Below are 22170 nucleotides of genomic sequence, written 5' to 3'. Positions count from 1 at the left end.
GAATGTGGCCTTGAACAGCATGATCATGTGTGGCAGTGGGGAAGCCTCCATTCTCTCCAGCATGTCTTAGCACATGGCTGTCTCTGTGACTCCTAGCTGTGCCCTTGGTACTCTCAAGAGGAAAGAACGGTACTGGGGTCACAGGACAAGAGAATGTGAGATGAGGAGATCAAGGGTCTCTGGGCACAGACTGCCTATGCAGGGGCTCCATCCATGCAGCAGTTTCCTTCACTGCTGTGGGCCCAGTCACCATCAGACAGGGAAAGGCTGGATTCTCACCAGCTCTTCTCCTGCTGCCCAGTGGCCTGAATCCTCCCAGCTTGGAGAGTACCAGCATTGCTGAGAAGATCATGTGGCTGAGCCACCTCTGCCCCTACAGAAATCTAGAGGCTTTACCCAGGGGGCAGCACATCTGGTTGCCCCAGCAAGGCCAGCAGACCTGGAGAAAGTGAAATAAATTCAAACCCAACATTCTCATTCCAGAGCAAAAAGCAAATTATTTGTCATTTAGATTTCAGCTTTAACAAAACGCTGGGATTCAGTACTGAGAAAACTCAGTACAAAGGAAAAAAAGAGTATGATAAATATCAAGTTGACATTAGCTTTAAATTAATTATAATAATAACAGAATCACAGTATATATAACTCTTCTGGGCTTGGTTAATGTGTTGTTTTTCTAGAAGCAAGAAAGCTTTGGTTTGCACTTCCACCCAACTCTTCCTTCAGATGCTGGGCAGCTGCGGAGTTGTAAACTGAAAAGTGCAATCTATGCAGAAAGACACACATGGCAGTAGCCTGTGACTCCACACAACAGCTTCAATGAGCTCAGAATAATTTCACAAAGTGCATTTTCAGGAAAGGATCTGAGCTTTACAGAATACTGAGCTGGGTATGAGTGGCATGTTGTCAGGTATCAATATTTAGGCCAACACAATGTAATGTCTTTATTAGGCACCCGGATGACAGGACATATTGCCCTTGCAGACATTTCACACAACACACGCACACACACACACACACACAAGCACACACACACAGAAAGCAACACCACATTGTGGGAACAGTAGATTTGGAGGTCAGAGGCCAGGGTGGCTATTCACATGGGACCGTGACAGACTGGAGGAATGGGATAAGTACAAACCTCTTAAAATTCCACAAGGACAGTTGTGAAGTCATACACACGCAAGGGATTAAGAACATGCAATGGTATAGGATTGACACTGAATGAACAGAAGTAGCTTTGCAAAAAAGACCCAGGAACCTTAAGGACAATGAATTCTACCTAAGAAGTCAGCGATGCATTCTTGGCACCATGAGAGGCCAACCACATCCAGGTTGATCTCTGTTAGCATGAGTGCAGCCAGCAGGCCAATTTCAGAACAATTTTCCAGAATTGAATGATTCTTTCTCTCTGTTCAGCCATTGTAACACCATATGTAAATACTGGTTTTCAGTTTTGGATTTGGGGCTCTTGCTACAAGAAAGACATGGCTGCTCATAAAATGAGTCCAGACAAGGCCAAGGAGGAGGCCAAGGTGTTGGAGCATTGGATATACTATTGGGTTTGTTTGACCTCATGAAGAAAGATGAATGGGAAATCTAATTGCTGCCTTCAGTTACCTGAGGAAAGGCATAGATAAGCCAGAGCCTTCCTGAAGATGCACAATGCTGTCATGAAACACAACAGACACATGTGATAAAGGAAATTTAATTAAAAAATGTTTTCATAATGAGAGTGGCCAAAGATAGAATTAGAACAAGAGAAGTTGTACCTTGAACAACCTGATCTAGTCCTTGAGAAGAGGGCTTGACCAGAGTCCTCCAGTGGTCCTTGCTATCTGTATATCCCATGATTTCCCTTTCCAAGAAAGCATTTGACTTTGTCCATGAGGCTGACTGAGCCTTGTTAGCTCATTCCTTGGGTTATCCTACTTACCATGACTTTGGGTAGTTCTGAAGAGTAAGCAAGGGTTCAGTAAGAAAGGGTCCGCAGAAACTAAGGGTAAAAGAGAGTTAGAGATAGTTTACAGAAGCAAATATGCAGAGGCTGCTAGAAGAATGGGATAGGAACAAGCTGGGATTAGGACAATGCAGGGGGTAGAAGAGATAAAGATGAGGCTTTGAGAACAGCTCAAGGACACCCAGCGAGGAAATGATAAGATGTCCACAAAGCAAGTTAGAACTGGTTCAGGGGCTACCCCTCCCTCAGGGTCAGAAGTTTACAGCGAGGAAGACTATGAGCCTTTGCGAGGAAGATGATGGGCCTTCATCCAACGACCACCAGGAGGAGACCCCCAGTGCTCACAATGCATGTGTGAGGGGGAGGGACTGTACGCTAAGGGGTTCTCAGAAATATAATGAATGTGTATACAAACTCTGGGAAAACCATTGATTATGTTTTAGTTCTGCCTATATCTGTACCAAGCTTTGGTCCTACGGTGTGCAAGTTAGGAGGAGCTATCCCCTTTGCACATGGTGTCTGTGCAGCATTGATTAAACATACCTGATTTTGTAACTACTTTGTGGTTATAGAGTTTGATTCTGCATGTCAGTACTTGTTCTGCTTCTAAATATTATGTCACCCTCTGAAGGACAGTACTGTGCAGCATTTTGTTCCCATAAGGATCCATAGAACTGTGTTCTCAGCTTCTGAATGGAGTTTTCTTTTGAATAGACATAAAATGTCCATATCTGTGGCTGAACAGAGAAAGATTTACTCAGTTCTGGCAAAAAGCAAAGATGATACTGAATTAACAAGGTAGGAAATATTCCATATGAATTATTATTCAATTCATCCTTGTAACTGTCTGACACACTCTTTTGTGTGAATACAGCCTAACTGCCGAGCATGAAATGAATAATTCTGACAAGTTGAATCCTCATGAAAGCTAATAACAGACATTCTTCTTTAGGTGAATTCTTCATTAAAAATATAAAAATGTCTTGAATTTACTTGTACTGTTATTACCATGCTTTCAGCATGATAATATGCACGCTGAGGAATTAAAAGGAGGCTGTAAATAAGTTTGCTAAGTTTGTCCACCAGCAAATCATTCTGCTACAGGGAAATAAAGGTGATGTAAGACTATGAGAAATAAGTATACCACCAGTATACATCATGGTACTGCATGTGCTCCCACACGTAAGTAAGCAGTTTGAATATTTCCTGCTTCTATGGTGTGTTTTGGTGCTGAAGACTGATGGAACCTAGAATGAAAAGAGATCACTCAGGATTCAAGAGTTCAGAAACTCGTTTTCCTTCCCATATTTGTTTTGCAGGTTCCCATATCTTGCATCAGTGTTGGCAATAAAAAGGTTGGAAACTAAGAGAGAAAAAAAGCACCAACTTTTCATTTTTGTGATGCAACCACACATTCACCAGCAGTAACACAGAGAAATTGTGTGATGTGAGATGTGCAACAGTCTCAGCTGGTAAGGTGTGACCTTAGAATCACATAAGCTAGCAGTGAAACAACCACTAACTAATGAAAAAATATTTCTGCTCGCTGGAGTTGTCATTTTATCCTAAATTCCAGGGAGAACATTTTTGAAATAAAAGCCTTTGCTACCTGGTCTATGAGATTAAGAAAAGTCACTTTGACCTTACAGTATCAGCCTGATTGCTTAAAGACCTAAAATATTTTAGTATCTTGCAGGAAAAAAAAAAAAAAAAAAAAAGGAATTTTGGCTGTTCTTAATATTTTAGTCTGCTCCTGTTTCAAATTGTTTGATTGGATACTTCATTTCCTCACATTTGCTCTGATCCTAATACTTATAATTAGACTATTAATTTTAATTTAATGTATCCATACTATAAATCTTTAATATTAACAAATCATTCTCTTTGAACCTTTCATACTTTCAGAATGCATTAGAATTCATCTTTTCACACAAGTCAGAAGCCTTATTTAACACAAGACTATGCTTTTCACATAAGCACTCTTTAATTGTTTGCTAGATTTGTGTTAAGTGATGTAAATTCCTTAAATCTATACTTTATTCCCAAGCCCTTGTTTCCTTCACTTTCATTTCTATGTAAAATCTAGAAGGGTTAAAGACTCTCTGGAAGACTTATCCACTTGGTTGACTTAAGAGTCCTAACGTAAGGATAGAGGTTGCAAAAATATTTTTTAATTCCAGTACCTAGATTTGACTGTTTTTTGTTTGTTTGTTTGTTGTTTTTACAAGTTCACACATAATTTTATTTTTTTTTCCCAGTCAATGAGAACACTAAGTCCAGTTTGATTCTTAAGCAGAAAACATATAATAAAATAAATGAAGGAATAATTTCAGGACATAATTTTTATTATATGTTGGAATAGAAGTTACAGTCAGGAGAGCCTGGTATGATGTTTGCTCTGCATGTGTTACAAATGTGGGAACTAAAGAACTAAACCTTGCTGCTTAGTGAAACCAAAATGGAACTTAGTGATATACCACCCAAAAACAGGCACAGCCTGTGCTCACGTTTTACCTTGGATAATGTTGGGCAGAGTGCTTCATTCCGATGGTCCCACTTAAAGCAAGGACAGATACAGAACAAGTCTGCAAATGGAATTATAAATATTAAAACCAGTGATATATGGCACTAGCCTCATTAGAAATAAATCACCTACCTCTGGTAAATCATCTTTCTTCCAGAGAGCACAGCTTTCCTTTAGTGTTTGAATTTCATTTTATTCTTGGAAACCTCAAAACTTTTGAAAAGATTCCTGCATATTCTGTTTTTTAGTAAGTCATTCAAATTCACACAAAATTAGATGTCCTCTGTTAAAACCCTTTTGTACTGCACTCTACAAAGCTGCTTCCCATGACCTACTACACCTATATGATAATTCAGTAAAATTTTCTATGCAACATATTGATAAACTGTGATACAACATTCTTACAGCTGAGAGCAGAAGACTGACCAGGCTCTGCTCTGAACTTAAGTGACAAACAGCAGCAGCAAGAGTCATCACTTTTTAATTATATATACATAAAAGATAGAACAAAATTATTTTAAAAGGAAAGCATAGCAATCTCCATTGCAGTTCTGCAGAACATGAATGATGTGGAGATGTGTTTTATTGAATACAATCACTTTCCTGCATAGTTAGTTAATAATAGTTTCTAAGGCAAGAGTTCTTATGTAGTCTTTCTAGACTTGACAGCTATCATGCTTCAGAAACAATTACATCAGCACATTAATGAAAACTCTAGCTGCTGTGAAATCAGCCTAAAATTTTCAGTTTAGATAACAAAAAGAAGATTCAAATAATACAGGTAAGAAAATAACATAGAAAGAACAAACTGCATGCTTTTAAAAACAAATGATCCCTTTGCTGTAAACAGAATACAAAGCCTTTAAAACATATTCTGATAAATAACTACTTAAGACTTGATTTCCCTTGTCCAACCAGCCATGGTTGATTCTTGAGATTGTAACAGTATCTCCTGCAAGGTTTCCTGCAAAGTTTAATCATATGGAATTTATCATTTTTAGCATATAGGTGCACTAGACAGTCAAAGCAGTGGCTCAAAAGAAATCTGTCTGCAGTCTGAACAGGTTTAGTTTGGCATCAGTTGCATTACGTCACTATTGAATGCACAGCAGAATCTCTCCTTAAACAGAAAATATGTTCTGCCAAACTGTTGTATTTTGTACAGAAGCCTCCTTGGAAAATTGCAGATTTGTTTTTCAGCATCCACCAAGCATTTTGTTTTGAATAAGGAGGCATGTTAAAAAAAATGTCATGCTGAGAACAGGCGTTTCCTTAGCACATTGGTAAGAACATGAGGAAAAAAAAAACACCCAAAAGCATTAAGGAGTGGCCTTAACTGTACCTGCTGATAACACATTGGATAAAAACTTTAACAATGACTTACATCTCATTTCTGCAGGCTAATGGGGATGTGTGCAGAAGGTGACACCGAGGGTCATGGTGTGCCAGCTCCTCTTCATGCTGTGGGTTGGAACCCAAAGTGACAAAAGATTACTTAAGAAAATACACAGCTACACAATTAAAGAAAATAATTCTGGGAGCAACAGAATTAAGAAGATGTGGTTGTCTTTATATCTCGATTCATTTCAAATTCTTGATTGAAGATTTTCTTGCATTTAGTTACTTAGACGCTCCCCGTCTCTTACATCCTTCTACAGGCACAGTTGTAACTGTCCCTATGCAAGTATTCTCCGGTGTTTAGTTCATGCCGGAATAATTTTTCTAACTGAGGTACTTACAGTACATTTCCTCCCCTAGTTTTATTCTAGTCTATCTGCTAGTAATTTTACAGCCTTTGAGATGCTTTTCCTGTGATAGATGTGCTGTAGTCTATGAATGGGTTCAAAACTTTTGAAGGATACAAAGAGAGAGGCAAGGTAACAGCGTTCATTTAACTACAACCTCTGCAAGAAGGAATGTAGATCTACAAAGACTGCAATAACTCCTCTGTGGAAGCAGCTGCATATTTTAGGTACACCTACAGAAGTAAATAGATGGATAGATAAATAGATAGGCAGGCAGACAGACATGATCTATTTTGAAAGCAGTGTTGTGGATTGCATGGGACAATATTCTGAGCAGACACTGGCTGCCAACAGCTGTAGTTGTTGGAAGAGGTGTTGAAGTTATGCCACTGTGTGTACGGCAACAAAACATTTTCAGCTTTAAATACAAAGCCTCATGTGAAGGAGAAAACTAAAACCTTAGTCTGTGGAATTAACCACCTAAGTCAGGGAATATGGGGAATTGCCCTGCTTTTGCCCAGGCTTTAAGTACAATTATTTATTAGGGCAATCTTTGTGTTTCCTTCTGAGGCTGTTGGCCAGATGCTTCACCAATCCCACACCTGAGCTCTCTTCCACATATTTTAGCAAGGCTGGTGGATAATTTCTATGTCTTCAGACCTCTGGAGTCCTGATAGCTCCACAGCTACATAGCTCCATGGTCCCCTGCAGTGTAGCAGATCTGACTGAACACAATTGGTGACCTCCCACTGGGTCAAAGGCACCCAACTGTCTGCCTTACACTTTTAATGCTCATAGATTGGGTCTCTGTTCTTCTCACCAGAAAAACAAATCAGAACAAAGAAGGCTTGCGTCACATTTCCTGCTGTTTAAAAGCTGAAATATCTCAAACGTTGTTTAGGGAAAGCTGGTCTTCAAAGATGAGAAAGGGGCGAGCTTGCTAGAAATTGTATTTTACCCTGCTGAAAAGAGTCAGCTAAGACGCTGCTGAATGCAGGCCACCAAACAAATGCCAAATATGTCACTGCATGTGCTGTAAGGATATACCCAGGGATTCAAACATTTAAATAAATGTTTATTCTGTATTTTAAATAAAAAGATTGTGTGGCAAATGCTGGCTTAGGGACAAAAAAAGAGTTTTTAACCTTCTTCACTTTTATCAATCACTTGTCCCACTACAACCATAACTGAAAACTGTATTTTGCAGTGAAAAGGTTTTGTAACTTTGGGACACAATTTTTCTATATTGCAGAAATTCTAGCTTTCTAATTTTAACAGCTCCAGCGAAGCTGGAGCTTCAGTTATAATTCTGCTCTAAATGTTCTTCTGTCAATTCTACTGAAGGTCTTATTCGCCTAATATCAGACAGACATGAATAAGCACTATCAAGAAATTACCTCTGAACCTAACTTTATCCATATGAATATATCCTTTCAAAAATTGATTTTAACAGGAACATTCAGATATGGAAATTTCTGCTCATGAGCAGGACCTCATTCTGGCTCTTCAGCTTCATTGAGATGTGTCAGGCTAATTAAGGATTAGAAAATGAAGAATGGTGAAAGAGAGCAATGAGGAGCTCAAAAAAGTCACTCAGGTCTCTCTGCATTCTGTGTGTGGTGCTCTGCAGGATCCCAGCACCGCTGAATCAGCTGTGTGGCTATTAATGCTTCATTAATGTATCTAAATATATGTCAGGCAGGGTCTGTGCTTAGAAAAGAAACCTCTTGGGATGTTTCAAGCTGTTAGAAGTTTTGCTGATTTACTAAGTTCATAACAAAAGTGTCTCTGACAAAGATAAGCAGTTGCTATGTCTTGGTTCAAGGAGTGTCATTCAAGGAGGGCCCAGCATCAGGGCTATTAAACTCCAATGTGAGATACAAGTAAGATATAGGCCAACTGCTCCCTGGGGTGCACCAGGTACAGTGCTACCAGCTGAGTGAGGGAAGGGGTTGTCCCAGTGTGCTCTTCACTGGTGCAGCCTCACCTCCAGCACTGGGTGTGAGTTTGGGTGCCACAGTATAAGATTCAACAATTAGAGAGTGTCCAAGGGACAGCTATGAAGACAGTGAAGGGTCTGGAGGGCAACATGTGTGTGAGGAGCAGCTGATGCCCTTTGGTGTGCTCAGTGCTGAGCAGAGGAGCTGAGGCCTCATCGCAGCTGCAGCTCCTCACTGGGAGTGGAAGGCAGCACTGAGCTCTGCTCTGTGTGACAGCGACAGGGCCCGAGGGAACGGCATGGAGCTGTGTCAGGGGAGGGGCAGCTGGGGGTTAGGGAAAGGGTCTGTACCAGAGGGCCCATAGGGTGGTGGACATGGGATGGGATGCCCAGGGCAGTGGGCATGGCTCCAAACTGCTGGAGCTTAAGGAGCATCCAGTCACTAGGGCTTAAATTTTCTGTGGTGCTGCGTGGAGCCAGGAGTTGGGCTTGATGGTTCCTGTGGGTCCCTTCCAACTCAGGATATTCTAGCATTGTACGATTCTAACATGAAACGTAACTAAGATGCAGTTTATGCTACCAGCATGTCGATATAGCTAAGTCATTTTGTGTGAAAAAGTGCAATTTTAGGTTTACAGAGCCATGGCAACAGGTACGGCAGTGCTAATAGGGCCTGAGGCACTGTGTCTGTAGCCCTCTTGCAAACATCAGGGAAAACACAGGGTCAGACTTCAGTTTCGTCTTTTTTTTTGGGGGGGGGGGGGGGGGGAGGAACAGATGGCTTTTCAATTTGGACTTCTCAGGAAGTAATCAGCTTCCTTTCCTCCCCCTCCCCCCCCCCCCGAAGGTGACGGTTAAACATTTCCAGGACCAAAACAAAACCCCGATGGTACTTTATCAATAAGGGAGCGAGGCGAGCAAGGCAGCAGGGGCACTGCCAAGAGCCGCCCCGACACGCCGCCCCGCGCGGGGCCCGCCGCCGAGCGCAGGCCCAGACACCTCCAGGCGCCCACCAGCCCCCTCTGAGCGGCCCCGCGGCCGTCTGAGGCCGCTCCCGGGCCCCGGCAGTTCCGCTTTGGCCGCGGCAGGGCGGCGTCTGCCGCGGGCTCAGCGCCGTGCCTCGCACAGGCAGGGCCGCGGCTCGGGCGGGGCGGGCGGGGAGAGGCGCTGCGTGAGGGAGGAGCAGGCGGCGCGGCGGGGCCCGGGCAGGAAGCGCTCGGCTGTGGCTCGCCGCCTTGAGGGACTGCTCTGCGGGGAGCAGCCGTGGCCGGCCCAGCCCAGCCCGTGCGGGGAGCATGCGGCGGCGGGAGGACGAGTGAAGGGTCGCGCTTCTTCGCCTCCTCCCTCGCCGGGTTTTGCTGTCGGGGCTGCTGGAGGAGCCGAGAAGAAGATGGAGCCGTTCCCCAGTGGTGAGTGCGGCCGCCATCCCCGCGAGGGCGGGCAGCGAGCGGGCAGCTCTTCCCCGGGGGGGAGCGGGCAGGCCTCGTGGCCGTGACCCCTGCGCGGAACTCGGAGACTTCTTCGGGCCTCGTTTGTGTTTGTATTTGGGTTGACCACAGACGTTACGTGGGCGAGAGGGGCTCTCTCGCCGTCTCATCACTCTGAGGCGTGATGTTGCCTGGCCGTAACCCCGCGGAGGAGGTGAGAGACGGGCGCTGCGCGAGGGGCTGCTGCCCGCTGTGCCCGGTTCTCAGCACACGGTGCCCTCGGGCCCTCCCTGTCCCCGGCACGCTGCGTGGTTTAAAATGCTCAGGTTAGCAGGCAGACCTTAGGGCTTGTTCTGTTGGTTTAACCAGCAACATCGACCTTTCTATGTAAGTATTAATGACACTTCAGTGGAGGATGTGTTTTGCCATGTTTGCACTTCGTACAAGCAGTTGATGTTTTTGTACTTAATCTTAGCCTTGGCAGAAGGCCATTCAACTTCAGATAACTATCGTCACAGAGTTATGATATGTGCAACTGTATTCACTGTAAAGAGACTGTGTGTCTCTAATTGCAGTGTTTGTTTAGGTCATCGTGGAGAGTCTTCTCCTGGTAGGAGAGGCAGCCATCGTGCTGCTGTCACTTCAGCAGGGGTCTGAAATAACGCTGTGACTGCATTGTGCAACAAGACGTTGAAACTTCTGCTCCTCATCTGTGAAACTGGAAGAAGTGGTGCTGAGGCCCAAGAACACAGTTCAGGGCACTTTCTGTTGCCGCTGACCCAGATCCCTGCTGTGAAAACCAGTGCCCCGGGGTGGTGGTGAGACTGCTGGGAGAAAACAGACTTCCTGTAGGAGGGGCTGCTTAAGGGTGTGCAGAGACCAAGGCAGAGTTGTTGCTCTTCTGTTGGTCTTCAGGTGTCTGGTACCCAACTGCTAAAACATGAAGTGAGTTGCAGGATTGCAGGCTTGGTTTTTAAGTAGAACATTTCCTGGCTGGTGGTCTGGAAGGCAGATTTGTCAGCTTCGTATCTCAAATAAACCATGTTCCTCGGTAACTGGGAGGTTTTTGGTTTTTATTTTTATGGTGGTAATGACTTCTGTTTGTGAATCTGTAGGTTGGTTTCCTGCGCAAGGTGCTATTTCAGCTCGGAAGATGGCTATCACAGGAAGCTCAGAATGATCTTGAGCCCTTCGTGGCTTTCCCCCATGTTAAACAGAGGGATCAGATTGAATCTTAAGGTTTTCAGAGAGCATTTTAGTTGGATTCAGGATGCTGATGCCTGTGTGCCAAAAGTGACGAGAGGTCCGTTTCTGCTTTTACTTTACAGATGTTGAGCTGCTTTGAGAAGGGCTGCATATCTTAAGATAGTGTTTTAAGGCAGCAGATGCACTGAAGTGGAAATGGCAGATCACCATTTTTCTAATCCATATGTTCTTCCCCCCCCCCCCCCCCCCCCCCCCCCCTTCTGTAATTGTAAAGAAAAACAGAGCCATAATTCATCTGAAAAGTAGAGATGGACCCTGGTACATTTGTCTAAATGCTACAGGATGTGCTGAATTTCTCTTGTACGGACAGTCTCCCTTGTGGAAATACTCAGATAACTTAAATAAAAATATATCAGGTGCCTTCTTTGCCTTCACTGTGCCACAGCTCCCCACTGGAGATTGGGTTCAGTGCTCTCCAGACTGGCTGCTCCTTTCCTTCCCTGTTTGTGGGAGCTACTATGGGCACGTTGAGATCAGGGGCACTGGAGGAGCAGTTCAGCATAGATCTGTTTGTGGGCCTGGCATAGCTGAATTAGCAAATGTTTCAGGAATTGCTGCTAATGGAACTTTATTTTTGAGGCAAATTCTTCTGTTTTACACAACTGTTCTCAAGTCTTTTCCAGATATATGAGTAATTAAAGAGTGATTGAAAGTACACAGAAGACTTCTTGTGGCATGTACATTTTTTTTCTGTGTGAGATTTCAAATCTCCCTAGATTGGGAACTGTGTGTTAATTACTAGAATTAATTAATTCTACTAGTTATTTGTTACCTAGACCCTTTCTTTTTCTTTTTTCTTCTTTTTTCTGAGTGGAAAAATGAAATGTTTGCATTGATAACAAAGGAAATTCTGACTGACTGGAATACGTTATGTAATTCGGGGTAGGTTCTGAACAACATTGCAAAATATTTTGCAAGTTTTTGTTTTTACTTTTAGATTCTGTGTATTTCTGGAAGGTCATTTCACCATTTCCTGTTTAATACACAGAGCATTGAACTTTTTTCTACATATCTGACGTGGAAGGAAAATGGAGAAATGAGAGATCACAGTGTTTCACACTCAAGACAGGTGATGTGCAAAAACAAGGAAGTACAGAGGGAATAGTTTGTGATGATATGTGAAAAGGCAAATAACAGTCCCTTTCGTTAACCTTTTAGAGTTATTGTAGGCCTTTTTTGTGCAATGCATGGAAGCTCTGAAATGAAATCTAGTTGCATAGCTGGACTGATAGTGGAAAAAAAATAAGAAGGTTCCCATAGGAGGAGGTGCTGTGCTTTTGTAGGGGATGAAAACAAGCCATGCTAGGTAATTAGATAATTTGTGGAAGAATGTAATTCGCAAGATTTGTTTCAGCAATTTTTTATTCCTTTCAATTCTGAAATAGTTTTTTTTGTTTCGTTTGGTTTTAGTAGTATAGGTCTAGGAATGCATTGCAGCGGATTGCAGGAGCATCTTCAATGGGCGTAGCCCAAGTGTGGGGTGCAGGATGCTTTAGTCAAATATTGCTGACAGAAAAAAATTGCTAATTCCCTCTATTTGTTTCTCAGTGTGAATCTTACATTGTCAAAATGTATGTTGCTAGACGCTATTTTCCCACAAAGGCATATTGTAGCATCTGTGGCTTTTGTTCGTGTGTCAGCTGTGCTAAACAAGAACCTTTTCTCAATGGGATGTGATTGTTTGCTTTTGCTGCACTTCTGTGAACTCTGTGTAGCACCGAATGCTCTGAAGCAGGTGTGGCCTGTGTAGCAGGGAGAGATCATCCCTGCACCCGTGTATGTACACAGAGACTTGCATGCTCTTTTCTGCAGGCACTCTAACAAGCTTGGAATTGGATGCATTGCATTAGCAACATAACCTGAACAGAGTGCTCCAGCACCTGTTACAGGTAGGAAGATGACACGTTGGTCAGAAAAACGAGGGGAAGAGAAAGAACTTAATCTGCATGAGATGTTCCTTCTGAGGAGAGCAAGCACTGCTACTTGGAAAGGGGCTGCAAGTCTCATGCCCTGTTGAAACAGTGTCAGAAGGTCAGAGTGTAAATGTTAGTCGTGGGTCCTGCTAGTAGTTTTCCACCCAGGAGGTGGGTTCCCCTTGCAGGATGAATGGAGCCACTGAACATCTGTGGGACACATAGTGAGGCAAAAGTGTTGAAACCTTACTGACCTCAGTACCTGTCATCTGAAAAGGTGTTGCAGGACTCTCTTCTTGTCTCTTTCTAGTGAGATGGTGCATCTGGTGAGATGGTACACAGTGCAGCGACTGTGTTTGGTACGTGAGAAGCTGAGTGTTGTGCACTAGATGAAGTCCTTTAATGACAGCTATAGAAAGTGTTGAAACCTAATAAAAGCTAGAGTAAAGTCTGGTAATGAACTGAACAAACAGCTTAAAATAAAATCTGTTGATTAGCTGAACAAGCAGCTAATCAGCTTTTTCATATCAAATGACATTATTATAACAATTACCTACTAAGAAGCCAAATTTACCTCTATTTAGAGTTATGTAGCTTTTTATGATGAGTTGAGCTGATTCAGTGAACCAAAGTTTTCCTCCTTCATGCAGTGATCTGAGTGAAGGAAGTTTAGTGAATTGCCAGTCTACTGGACAGTATTTTTCTTTATTTAGTACAGTGGCAGAGATCATGTAAAACAAAAATGCTAAGATTTCTTTGACTGAAAGCAGTATTATTCCTCTGGCTGTGAGAGAAATCTGTAAGCAGCTACTGCATAGACTTCCATCCATCAGTTTTTAAAATAAAATCAAATTAACTTTTAAAACACCAACATTTTTGTGAGCTGGGACTTAGATATCTCAGAGTGTTTCTTAAGAGTTGTATGTACATGCTCATAGCTGCATTTTTATTATTTTTGCTACTGCTTTAAATAGAAGACGTGTGTTGACCTTAAGCTGTAAGAATTGCAGAAAGATTTTGTTCCTTGAAGCCAGGAAGAATGGGACAAGGCAGTGGGTAGGGAGCAGCCCTGAAGACCTCATCCATTTGGCCCCAGGGGCAGGAATTTGAGTGCTGCTCTGCCCGCCTCCTGGGGCACCACCAGGGCTGCAGCCCCTCCTGAGTGTTGTCTCAGCCCAGAGGTTCAAATAAGATCCAAGTGCTGCTGCTGGGTGGTTCAGGCTTTGTGGTCATGTGCTGCTGCCCTGGCCTTCACCACAGCTGGGCAGACAGGAGCCCGAGTTCGACAGAGATCTGAGTTGCCTTTCACTGTTTTGCTTGTTACTGGGGTGTTGGGGCGTTATATAGTTATTTTTCCCCTAAAGGCACAACTGTTTTGAGGATTTCACTCTTCTGCAGCGAGTGTAGTTGCATGCAGAGTTGTTCCCCAACTGTCATTGCTCTTTGATGCTGTGGGAGTTGGTTCTGCAAACACTCCAGCCCGTGTGTGACATTTCCTCCAGTGCCACTGACTGCAAAGGGAACTACTTGTGCTAAACACTAAGAACGTGCCTTGTTTACTGACTGCTCTGGGGCCAGATGCTGCACTGTATTTGTGCCTTTCTTCTGTTTAAAATCTGACACTTGAAAACAATTTTTTTTTCTGCTGTAGTAATGAATTGTTAATATATCAACAATCACTTGTGACTGTTTTTCATGTACACGAAGCAGTCTTTCCAGATCAGCCAGGCTTGTATTTGTGGGAGTCTTAAAAGCCTCAGAATACTTAAAAGACTCGTTGCTTCTGAGCTGTAAGCTTTGGCAGATAAAGGAAAGACAAAAAGTAGTTCCCCGGAAAATGAACTGTGAATACAGAATGTGTGAGCTGTCAGTTTTATTATCCAGCTTTGTCACTGACAGGCATATTAACAAGGCCTTGGCACATGCTGGTCTCTTAAGTGCGCAGATGTGTGTGAGTGCTGTTCTACAAACAGCTGGAAAATAATTGAAGGGAAAACAACAAAATGTGCATTGCAGCAATTAAATATTGAAGTGGGAACAAGAATAATAATGTTGTTCAGAGCTTGCAAACCTGCTAAACACTGGGAAAAGAAAAGAAACAATTTTAGGAAACAAATCTTCCTTCATATCTATCTTTTGTGGTTATGGTACTGTGATGCTGTTTGACAGTGATCTGCATTGCAGTGCTGGGAAAGCCGTTTCGTTCCGCATTATGTGCTCTGATGGAACTAGCTCCATCACAGCATCTGACTTGTTGGCAACTGCTGGTGGTTTTGGCAAAAGTTCAGTTATTGCTATGCTGTGGGATGGTGTCTGCAATATTGAAGGCTATCCTAAATATCAGTATGCAGTATTCTTAAGGATATTTTTACCCATCCCTGTGATTTTTATGTATTTTTTCCCCCCGTGTATGTGCGAAGCAGAAACAGCCATTAATGTGCAGTATCTGGAAGATAAATATGTAGGTTCTAGATTATGTCTTTGCCAAACATGGACACTTCTCACAAAGAGATTGAGCGATAGTATGGTAATGTTTCATGTGCAGAAATAGTGGTTGTGAGATTAAGGTCAGTGAAAAGGAAACTTGTGGAGCAGAACTGAAGTGTTCTTGTAAGTGGATGCACCAGTGGCAGAGCTATGATTTACAGAAATTCTTCTAAATAAAAATGATGATTTAAAGTATGTTTTGTCTAGAGAGGATCCAGGGATCATCTATTTGTTTTTTTTCTTTTCCTTCCCCCTGCACTCCCTCCTGTTATATCTCTCATCTTTCTCTTGGCAACAGTTTGTGTTTTGAAATGTGTGCACATCCAGTAATACTGATGCAGACAGGGATACTGGCAGTTCTGGTCAGAGTAACCCAGAGCAGTCACGAGAACAATATTCCTCCTGCAGGCAGACTGTTGGTTGGAGCCCCAGCAGGGCTGGCTCTGGGGTGACCCTGCTGATATTTCTGCAGAGACCTTCCACAGATCCTACAGGCACGCTCACCCAACGTGCTGCGCAGTCAGCAGCTCTCCACCTGCTCGAGTGACAGAGGTGATCCCTGGGTACCTTCAGGAAAGTGCCTGACACTGGGGCTGCCCCTTCCCAGCTGTCACAAGGCTGATGTCAACTGATGTGAGTATGTGACAACTGTGTGAGGCTTTGGAGCTTTTTAGGTCTTAGTATTTCTTGAGCTGCTGTGCGGGCACGTGGCCATTCTTTTTTTTGTCTGTTGGAGTGCTTGGTTTTGTCTTAAAATGAGTCTGACAGGAATTTTCTTGGTTGTGTCTTTATTATGCTTTTATATTTTATTATGCTTTAGTGTATTATAGGAGTTATCAAATGGCACATTATGTATTGTAAGGCACATATGGTTGTTTTTCTAGAAATTGCTCAAGGTGACGGTTTGAATGTATTGCTTAAAGCATAAAAACACAAAACACAACAAAAACAAACAAAACCCACAACTAGGCAGCATCAGGTTGTGTGCAGTCTTATAATATGCCTTACAATCCATAAGAATGTTTGCAGAGTTCTCTAACTATTGTTCAACAGAACTTACGCTAGCAGAGGAATCTCCTGTATCTTTAGCTGTGACCAGCCTGGTGTTCATCAGCCATGGCTGCACACCTGCAGCCCAGGAAACAGTCAGCAGTCCTGGCTATTGGAGCTTCAGTGACTCAGGATATTTCAGACAACTTCCAGTGAGTCTCCAAGGCATGTCTTTGTTAGACCCTGTGGTTAAATCTTTTTGTATCAGTTTAATTTCAAAACATGTGTTTGATTACACTGGAAACAGGGAACTAAGATCTTGTCTTATAAAATTAACATTTGATGCTCTCCCACTCTTTTCCCGTTATGTTCCGTCAGTGACTGAGGATAGTATGCTGACTTGATGCTGTTGGACTTGTGTAGGGTTTTCTCTCTCAGTAGTGCCTAAAGAGCAATGTCATTTAAAAACAGCAGAAACATTCAACAAAGTGTGAATGAACGTGATATGCCTATTTTGGATATAAAAATTCAGACCAAGCTTGTACTGCAGAGTCTTAAATTCTCTATTAATTCCCACTGACCTCCAGGGAAAGTTATAAAAAAATAACATAGGGTTCTCCCAGCTTAATAGTTAAAGGGTTCAGTGATAGCCACTCTGTATCTTTCATAATGTTTTATTTTTATGGATGGTTTCAAAGTTATAATATGAAATGACATGCCAGTGATAGTGTGTCAGTCCACTTAGAGCTTTGTATTGGCAGATGTTGAAATGTAATTGAACCATGTGATTCTTCAGCCCTAAAGCTTGCCAAAGACATTTGTGCTTTCCTTAAAAACCAGGAAAAGAATTTGAGGAAACCTTTTAGAAGCACCCAAGACTAATAAACAGCGGCTTAAATAAGATTACACTCTTAGCTCTTGTTTCTTATGGCAATTTAAGATAAGAGAGGGTTTGAAAATACATAACCGTGTATTGTTTTAATTTCCATCGTCCAGCCTTGTTGGCAGAATGTTGCTCTAAGGTACGTGCAGGAGCTTGCTGTTACATTTGATCTCATATTCCTAAGTGGGATAATAATAATAATAAAAAGCAGCAAAAGTAGTCCTTCCAGTGCAGGCAGGACGTCAGAGAGACCTTGTATGGCTTGGATCTTATGTTCCCTTGCTTATTTTGGTTTGGAAAGCAGCATTTGTCCTCCTTTACAATACAGGAAGAACAGTTGAAGGTAGTATGGGACAAAAATTATCACTTCGGTTTAGAGCTGCTTTTTTTTTTTTTTTTTTTTTTTTTTTTTGGATCCTTCATTGTTCCTGGCTGTGAGCCAGCAGTGTGCCCTTGTGGCCAAGAAGGCCAGTGGTATCCTGGACTGCATTAAAATAGCGTGGCCAGCAGGTCAATGGAAGTGATCCTCTGCTCTGCCCTGGTGAGGGCATATCCAGAGTTCTGTATTACCGTTTTGGTCTCCCCAGGTGAAAAAAGGCAGGAATCTTCTAGGAGTCCAGCAGAGAGAGGGCCACGAAGGCATTGAATGGCGTGGAGCATCTCCCATATAGGGAAAGACCTGGGTCTCCTCAGCCTGGGGAAGACTGAGGGGTTATCTGATTAATGTTTATAAATATCTAAAGGGAGGCAGGAGGCAAATGAATGGCCAGGCTCTTCTCAGTGCTGCGCAGGGATAGGACAAGAAATAGTGGCCTAAAACATAAATATAGGAAACTCTATACTAACGTGTGGAAGAACTTCCTTAAGATAAGGGTGATGCAGCACTGGGACAGGTTGCCAAGAGAGGCTGTGGAGTCTCCTTCTGTAGAGATATTCAAGACCTGTCTGGATGCCTACCTGTGTCTAGGGAGCCTGCTTTGGCAGTGGGGTTGGACTCGGTGTTCTCTTGAAGTCCTTTCCAAGCCCTGTGATTCTGTTGTGACCTAATTGAGGAAACAGTGGCATATGTGGAACTACACATATTTTTGAAAATCTCTCCTAGTTTGGTTGCCCCTGTAGCCCTACTTAGCTACTGAAGTCAGTCCCCTTCACAGTGGCATTGCTGGGATGTACTGCCAGAGCTTTGGTCTTGGATGGACTTCCTGTAACACATGTCTTTTGGTGACAGTTTGCAGTAAAATTGTACAGAGGGTTGGTACTTCAGTAATGGCACAGCAGAAAGCAACAGCCTGTTGTGGTTTTTGTAACTTTGCAAAATGGAAGCATCTTTGTCTGCGTGAATGAAGAGTGATGAGCTCTTAGCTATGACAGAAAAATGCTCACTTGTCTTCAGAGAGGCTAATATTATGTTAGTTTTTTAGAGTTGCTTCTGTCTCTGTTAGCGTGTGCCATTTTGCTTTCACTACTCAGTAATTTTAGGACTGCTAAGTCTTGTTCTAGGCTCAAAACACAAGTGGCTTTGTTTCTCTTTCTTAGATGAGCGTGTTCATTATGTAAAAGTACATAAGCCTTTGTTTTCAGGTGTTTGTTTTTGGTGTATTAAAAATGTATATATGTACTCTTGTAGCATCATGGGTGGTAAGGACATGGTGTTAGCCTACATACTGCTTCTTTTCAGTCTCCAGAAAGCAGCCAAGGCATATGGGTGATGCTGGAATTTCTGTAGTAACACATTGTATTTCCAAATGCTTCTTGGCTGTGCTTCTTCTCTTGGATTATTCCCCTCTGCCTTCTGAATTCATTAATCTAAGAGTGAAAATGGCCACATTGGCCTTGCACCAACCTGTCTTGTTTCTGTTCGTTCAGAAAGGTTTTTCTCCTGAAAATAAAAAAAATAACAAACGTAAAATAACTTCAAGTGTGAAAGTTTTTACTTGCAAGTTAAAATACTTGTGGTTTTCCGCCTTCAGAACCGAAGGATATCTGCCCTGCATGCTGATTTTACTGGCAGATAGAAATTCTGCTTGGTGTATTTCTTCTGCGGTCTGACCCCTCAGGCAGCTAGGCTGCATTTGGCGGTGAGGAACCCCCTTGCAACGGTATAGGCAGTTTGCTGGGTGAAGCAGAGCTGCCTGTGCAAGCGAAGCTACAGGAGGAATTCATCTGCTGCTTCCTTTCAGCAGGCAGGATTGCAGGGTTCATCATGCAGCCCGGCTCCTTGGAAAGACAAACACCATTGCTCTGAATCATCTGATCATCGAATATCGGAAGTTGGAAGGGACTCATAAGGATAATCAAGTCCAACATGGCTCCATACAGCACCACCCAAAAGTCAGACCATGTATCTGAGAGCTCTTGTAATGTGCCCCCTTCCTCCTCCTTTACCCCAGTTTTATTGCTGTGCAGGATCACATGGTGTGGGACTTCCTATTGTCCAGGTCAGCTGTCGTGGCTCTGTTCCTGCCCAGCTCCTTGTGCCCCCCAGCTCCTCCTGCTGGCCAGACAGTATAAGAAGCTGAAATACTGAAACATCCTTGGCTCTGTGTAGCCCTGCTTAGCAACAACTAAAACATCGGTGTGCCGTCAACGCTATTGTGGCCACAAATCCAAACATGGCCATACTGGACATAATGAAGAAAACGAATTCAATTATAACCAAAACTATCACATTTCCAAAATGAAGCTTGCTTCAGAGCAGAACAGTCTGAAACATTGGACTGTTAAGTGGAAACTGTTTCAGGTTTGCAGTGAACAGTAGTTGCTTTTCCAAGGTGACTTGAGATTGTTCAGAGGTATATGTATGCTGTAGCAGCCATTGGGGTTACTCCTTAGAGTACTTATTACACGTAACTGACCTCATGGCTTTGCGGTGCTTAGTAACATATGGGGGAGTAGAATCTCTTTTGAATATTGATTAAATCTCCTCTTCTGTAGGTTTTGTCAACTATGCATATTCAAGAGAAAATTAAATTATGAACATAACACTGTGTGTATGTGAGCTCTTTATTAAGTTGTCCCTGCTCATTGCCAGTTGCTTCTGAGCCGTCCCTGCTGAAAACAAAGAACTTGCTATGCTATTTATGAAGGTTACATTAGAGTCATGTTAAATCTGAGACTGGATTTCAAATGTCACGAAATTCAGATATGATCTATTAGGAGTAGTAGCATCATCACTTTTAACCCTGTTGATGTGTTCTCTTTTTCTCTTCTTTCTCCTTAAATAAAAACATTTGATATATTTACATCATGCACAGCGTGTGCATGGACATTATTTATGTTGCTGTGGTACATGCTTCCATCATTTTCACCATTCCTTCATTTGTATTTGGTTTTGTACTGGCTTGTGACTTTTTTCGTTACTGTCTCTGATGCTGAAAGCATCATGAAGCAAACCAGTGTGTGTCACAAACTGCTGCAGAGTGCTGTTGTCAGTCTGCGAGGAAACACAGTAAGCAGTGCATAAAGTCCTTAAGTGGGAGTTCTGTGTGCAGCTCTCACTAGTCATCAGAAGAGAGTCCAGATCCGTGCATACATTCAGTGGGGTTCTAAAACTTTGCAGCAGTATAAAACACACTGTGTTTTAGTTTTGTTTGCTTGTCTTAACTTTCAGGGCTTTTTAGCAGACTGTCTTGGTGTGACTTTTGGGTACTCACTGTCCTTTTTCCAGACAGTGGAGTTGCTCATTTGGTAGTGGCTTTCAGGAAATCTCATCCTGTATTTCCAAACCAATAGGTACATTTGGACACCTGGCCTGCTATTCTGATATGGGTCTGTCTTATTTTACTGTTTTCAGGAGGAACTTGCATTTCTGCTTTGCTCTTTGAATTTTGCACCATATTTCTCACCATAACGGAACCAGTCAATTTTTGTTGGCTCAGCAGCTTTTGACTGTAGGTGTTAATTGCTTTGGAGCCAAGTGAAATACTCATGGGAGTCTAGAGAATCTTGTCAGACCCCGTTTTTAGTGAGTAAAATCCATAATCCATTTTTGAAGTGGTTCAAGCTTCCTCTCTGATGTCCAGTTCTGAATGCTTCCTGTGTCTGTTGGTTTGCTGTACAGTGACAGAAAACAACATGGAGCTTGAAAATTCAGAACAGAGCACGTAATGTTTCCATAGATATTTCCATCCAAAGCAAATGTTTACAGTCATGCCTTAGTTCTATTTATAATGAGAAAACTGGCACGAACCTTTAATGAGCACATGCAATCTCATGCGCAGCACTGGTGCTGATCGTGTTTCTGTCTGAGGATAGCTCGTCGTTTCTGAAGGAGCTGGCAATTCATGGTTTTCCTCCCACAAGTGGAAGATGGGGCTATAAACCTGCATTCAGGTGAAGAAGAGTTGCAGAGCTGGGATATTCAACAGGCCTTATCCCGTTCTTTATGAAGGGGCTGTGGGTTTGGTTTTGGGATCCTCCATGTCTGGAGAGGGGTGGTTCAGCTGAACTCTGGTTGTGCTGCAGCTGCTGAGCCCTCCGCTTGTACTTCTGGAGATCTCGTAAGTGCCGGGGACTTCAGCTGCTGTGTGCGTGTGAGTGCATGGGGGGTATCTGAGTGCTTCTTTGTGCACAAACAACCAGTAGTGCTGGGAACTGCAGTTTTTTGACAGACTGGGTTTTCTGATCTGACCTGTAAATTTTGGACTGGTTGATTCTACTTGTGCAAGGTTGTTCTCAGGTGCGCTGTGCTGCATGTGATTTTTCTTTTTAAAAAGACTTCCATTCTCTTTGCTCAGTCTCCAAGCTGGCAGATGAAATAAATGATGGTGGAATGAAGGCAAAATGATTTCAAGTAGGATTTCTGATTTTCCCAAAATACTATCAGCTGTTTGACTTTTTCTGTTTGACAACTTTCTAAGCTGTCTGACTGTTGTAAGTGTATGTTTTCTCACTGTGGATAGATGCTGATTTTAATTTTCATGAATGACATCGTGTGCTTTCTTATTTTAGTAACAGCAAATAATTGCACTGTATAGCATTAAATTATAATTTCTTGCCCAGGAGGAAAATAAATGCATGTAACAGTTACTTAGAAG

General features: G+C 42.7%; 1 protein-coding gene and 1 long non-coding RNA gene across 9 annotated transcripts in view; one reads left to right on the top strand and one right to left on the bottom strand.

Moving 5' to 3' along the window:
• Nucleotides 1-919: 919 nt before the first annotated feature.
• Nucleotides 920-6928, bottom strand: LOC121108277. Its single transcript, XR_005842692.2, has 3 exons — nt 5869-6928; nt 4475-4545; nt 920-3207 (listed from the first exon to the last, which is right to left on the bottom strand). It is a non-coding gene; the product is annotated as an uncharacterized LOC121108277 (long non-coding RNA).
• Nucleotides 6929-9364: 2436 nt separating this feature from the next.
• LNPEP (leucyl and cystinyl aminopeptidase) overlaps nt 9365-22170 on the top strand; it is a 53336-nt gene continuing 40530 nt past the window's right edge. For 2 of the 8 annotated variants that reach the window (XM_424862.8, XM_046905711.1), the window contains exon 1: nt 9365-9577. In XM_424862.8, coding sequence (XP_424862.3) covers nt 9559-9577 — 19 coding nt within the window. In that variant the 5' untranslated portion in view covers nt 9365-9558. Of the gene's footprint in view, nt 9578-15751; nt 15895-21380; nt 21634-22170 lie in introns of those variants that run through there. The other 6 variants (XM_046905710.1, XM_046905713.1, XM_040655820.2 and 3 more) reach the window with 4 other exon arrangements.

This window comes from Gallus gallus, chromosome Z (genome assembly GCF_016699485.2).
Source record: "Gallus gallus isolate bGalGal1 chromosome Z, bGalGal1.mat.broiler.GRCg7b, whole genome shotgun sequence".
In the NCBI taxonomy this organism is placed as follows: Eukaryota; Metazoa; Chordata; class Aves; order Galliformes; family Phasianidae; genus Gallus; species Gallus gallus.
Note: the sequence above shows the minus strand (reverse complement) of the source record. Positions and strands in the feature narration are given on the sequence as shown.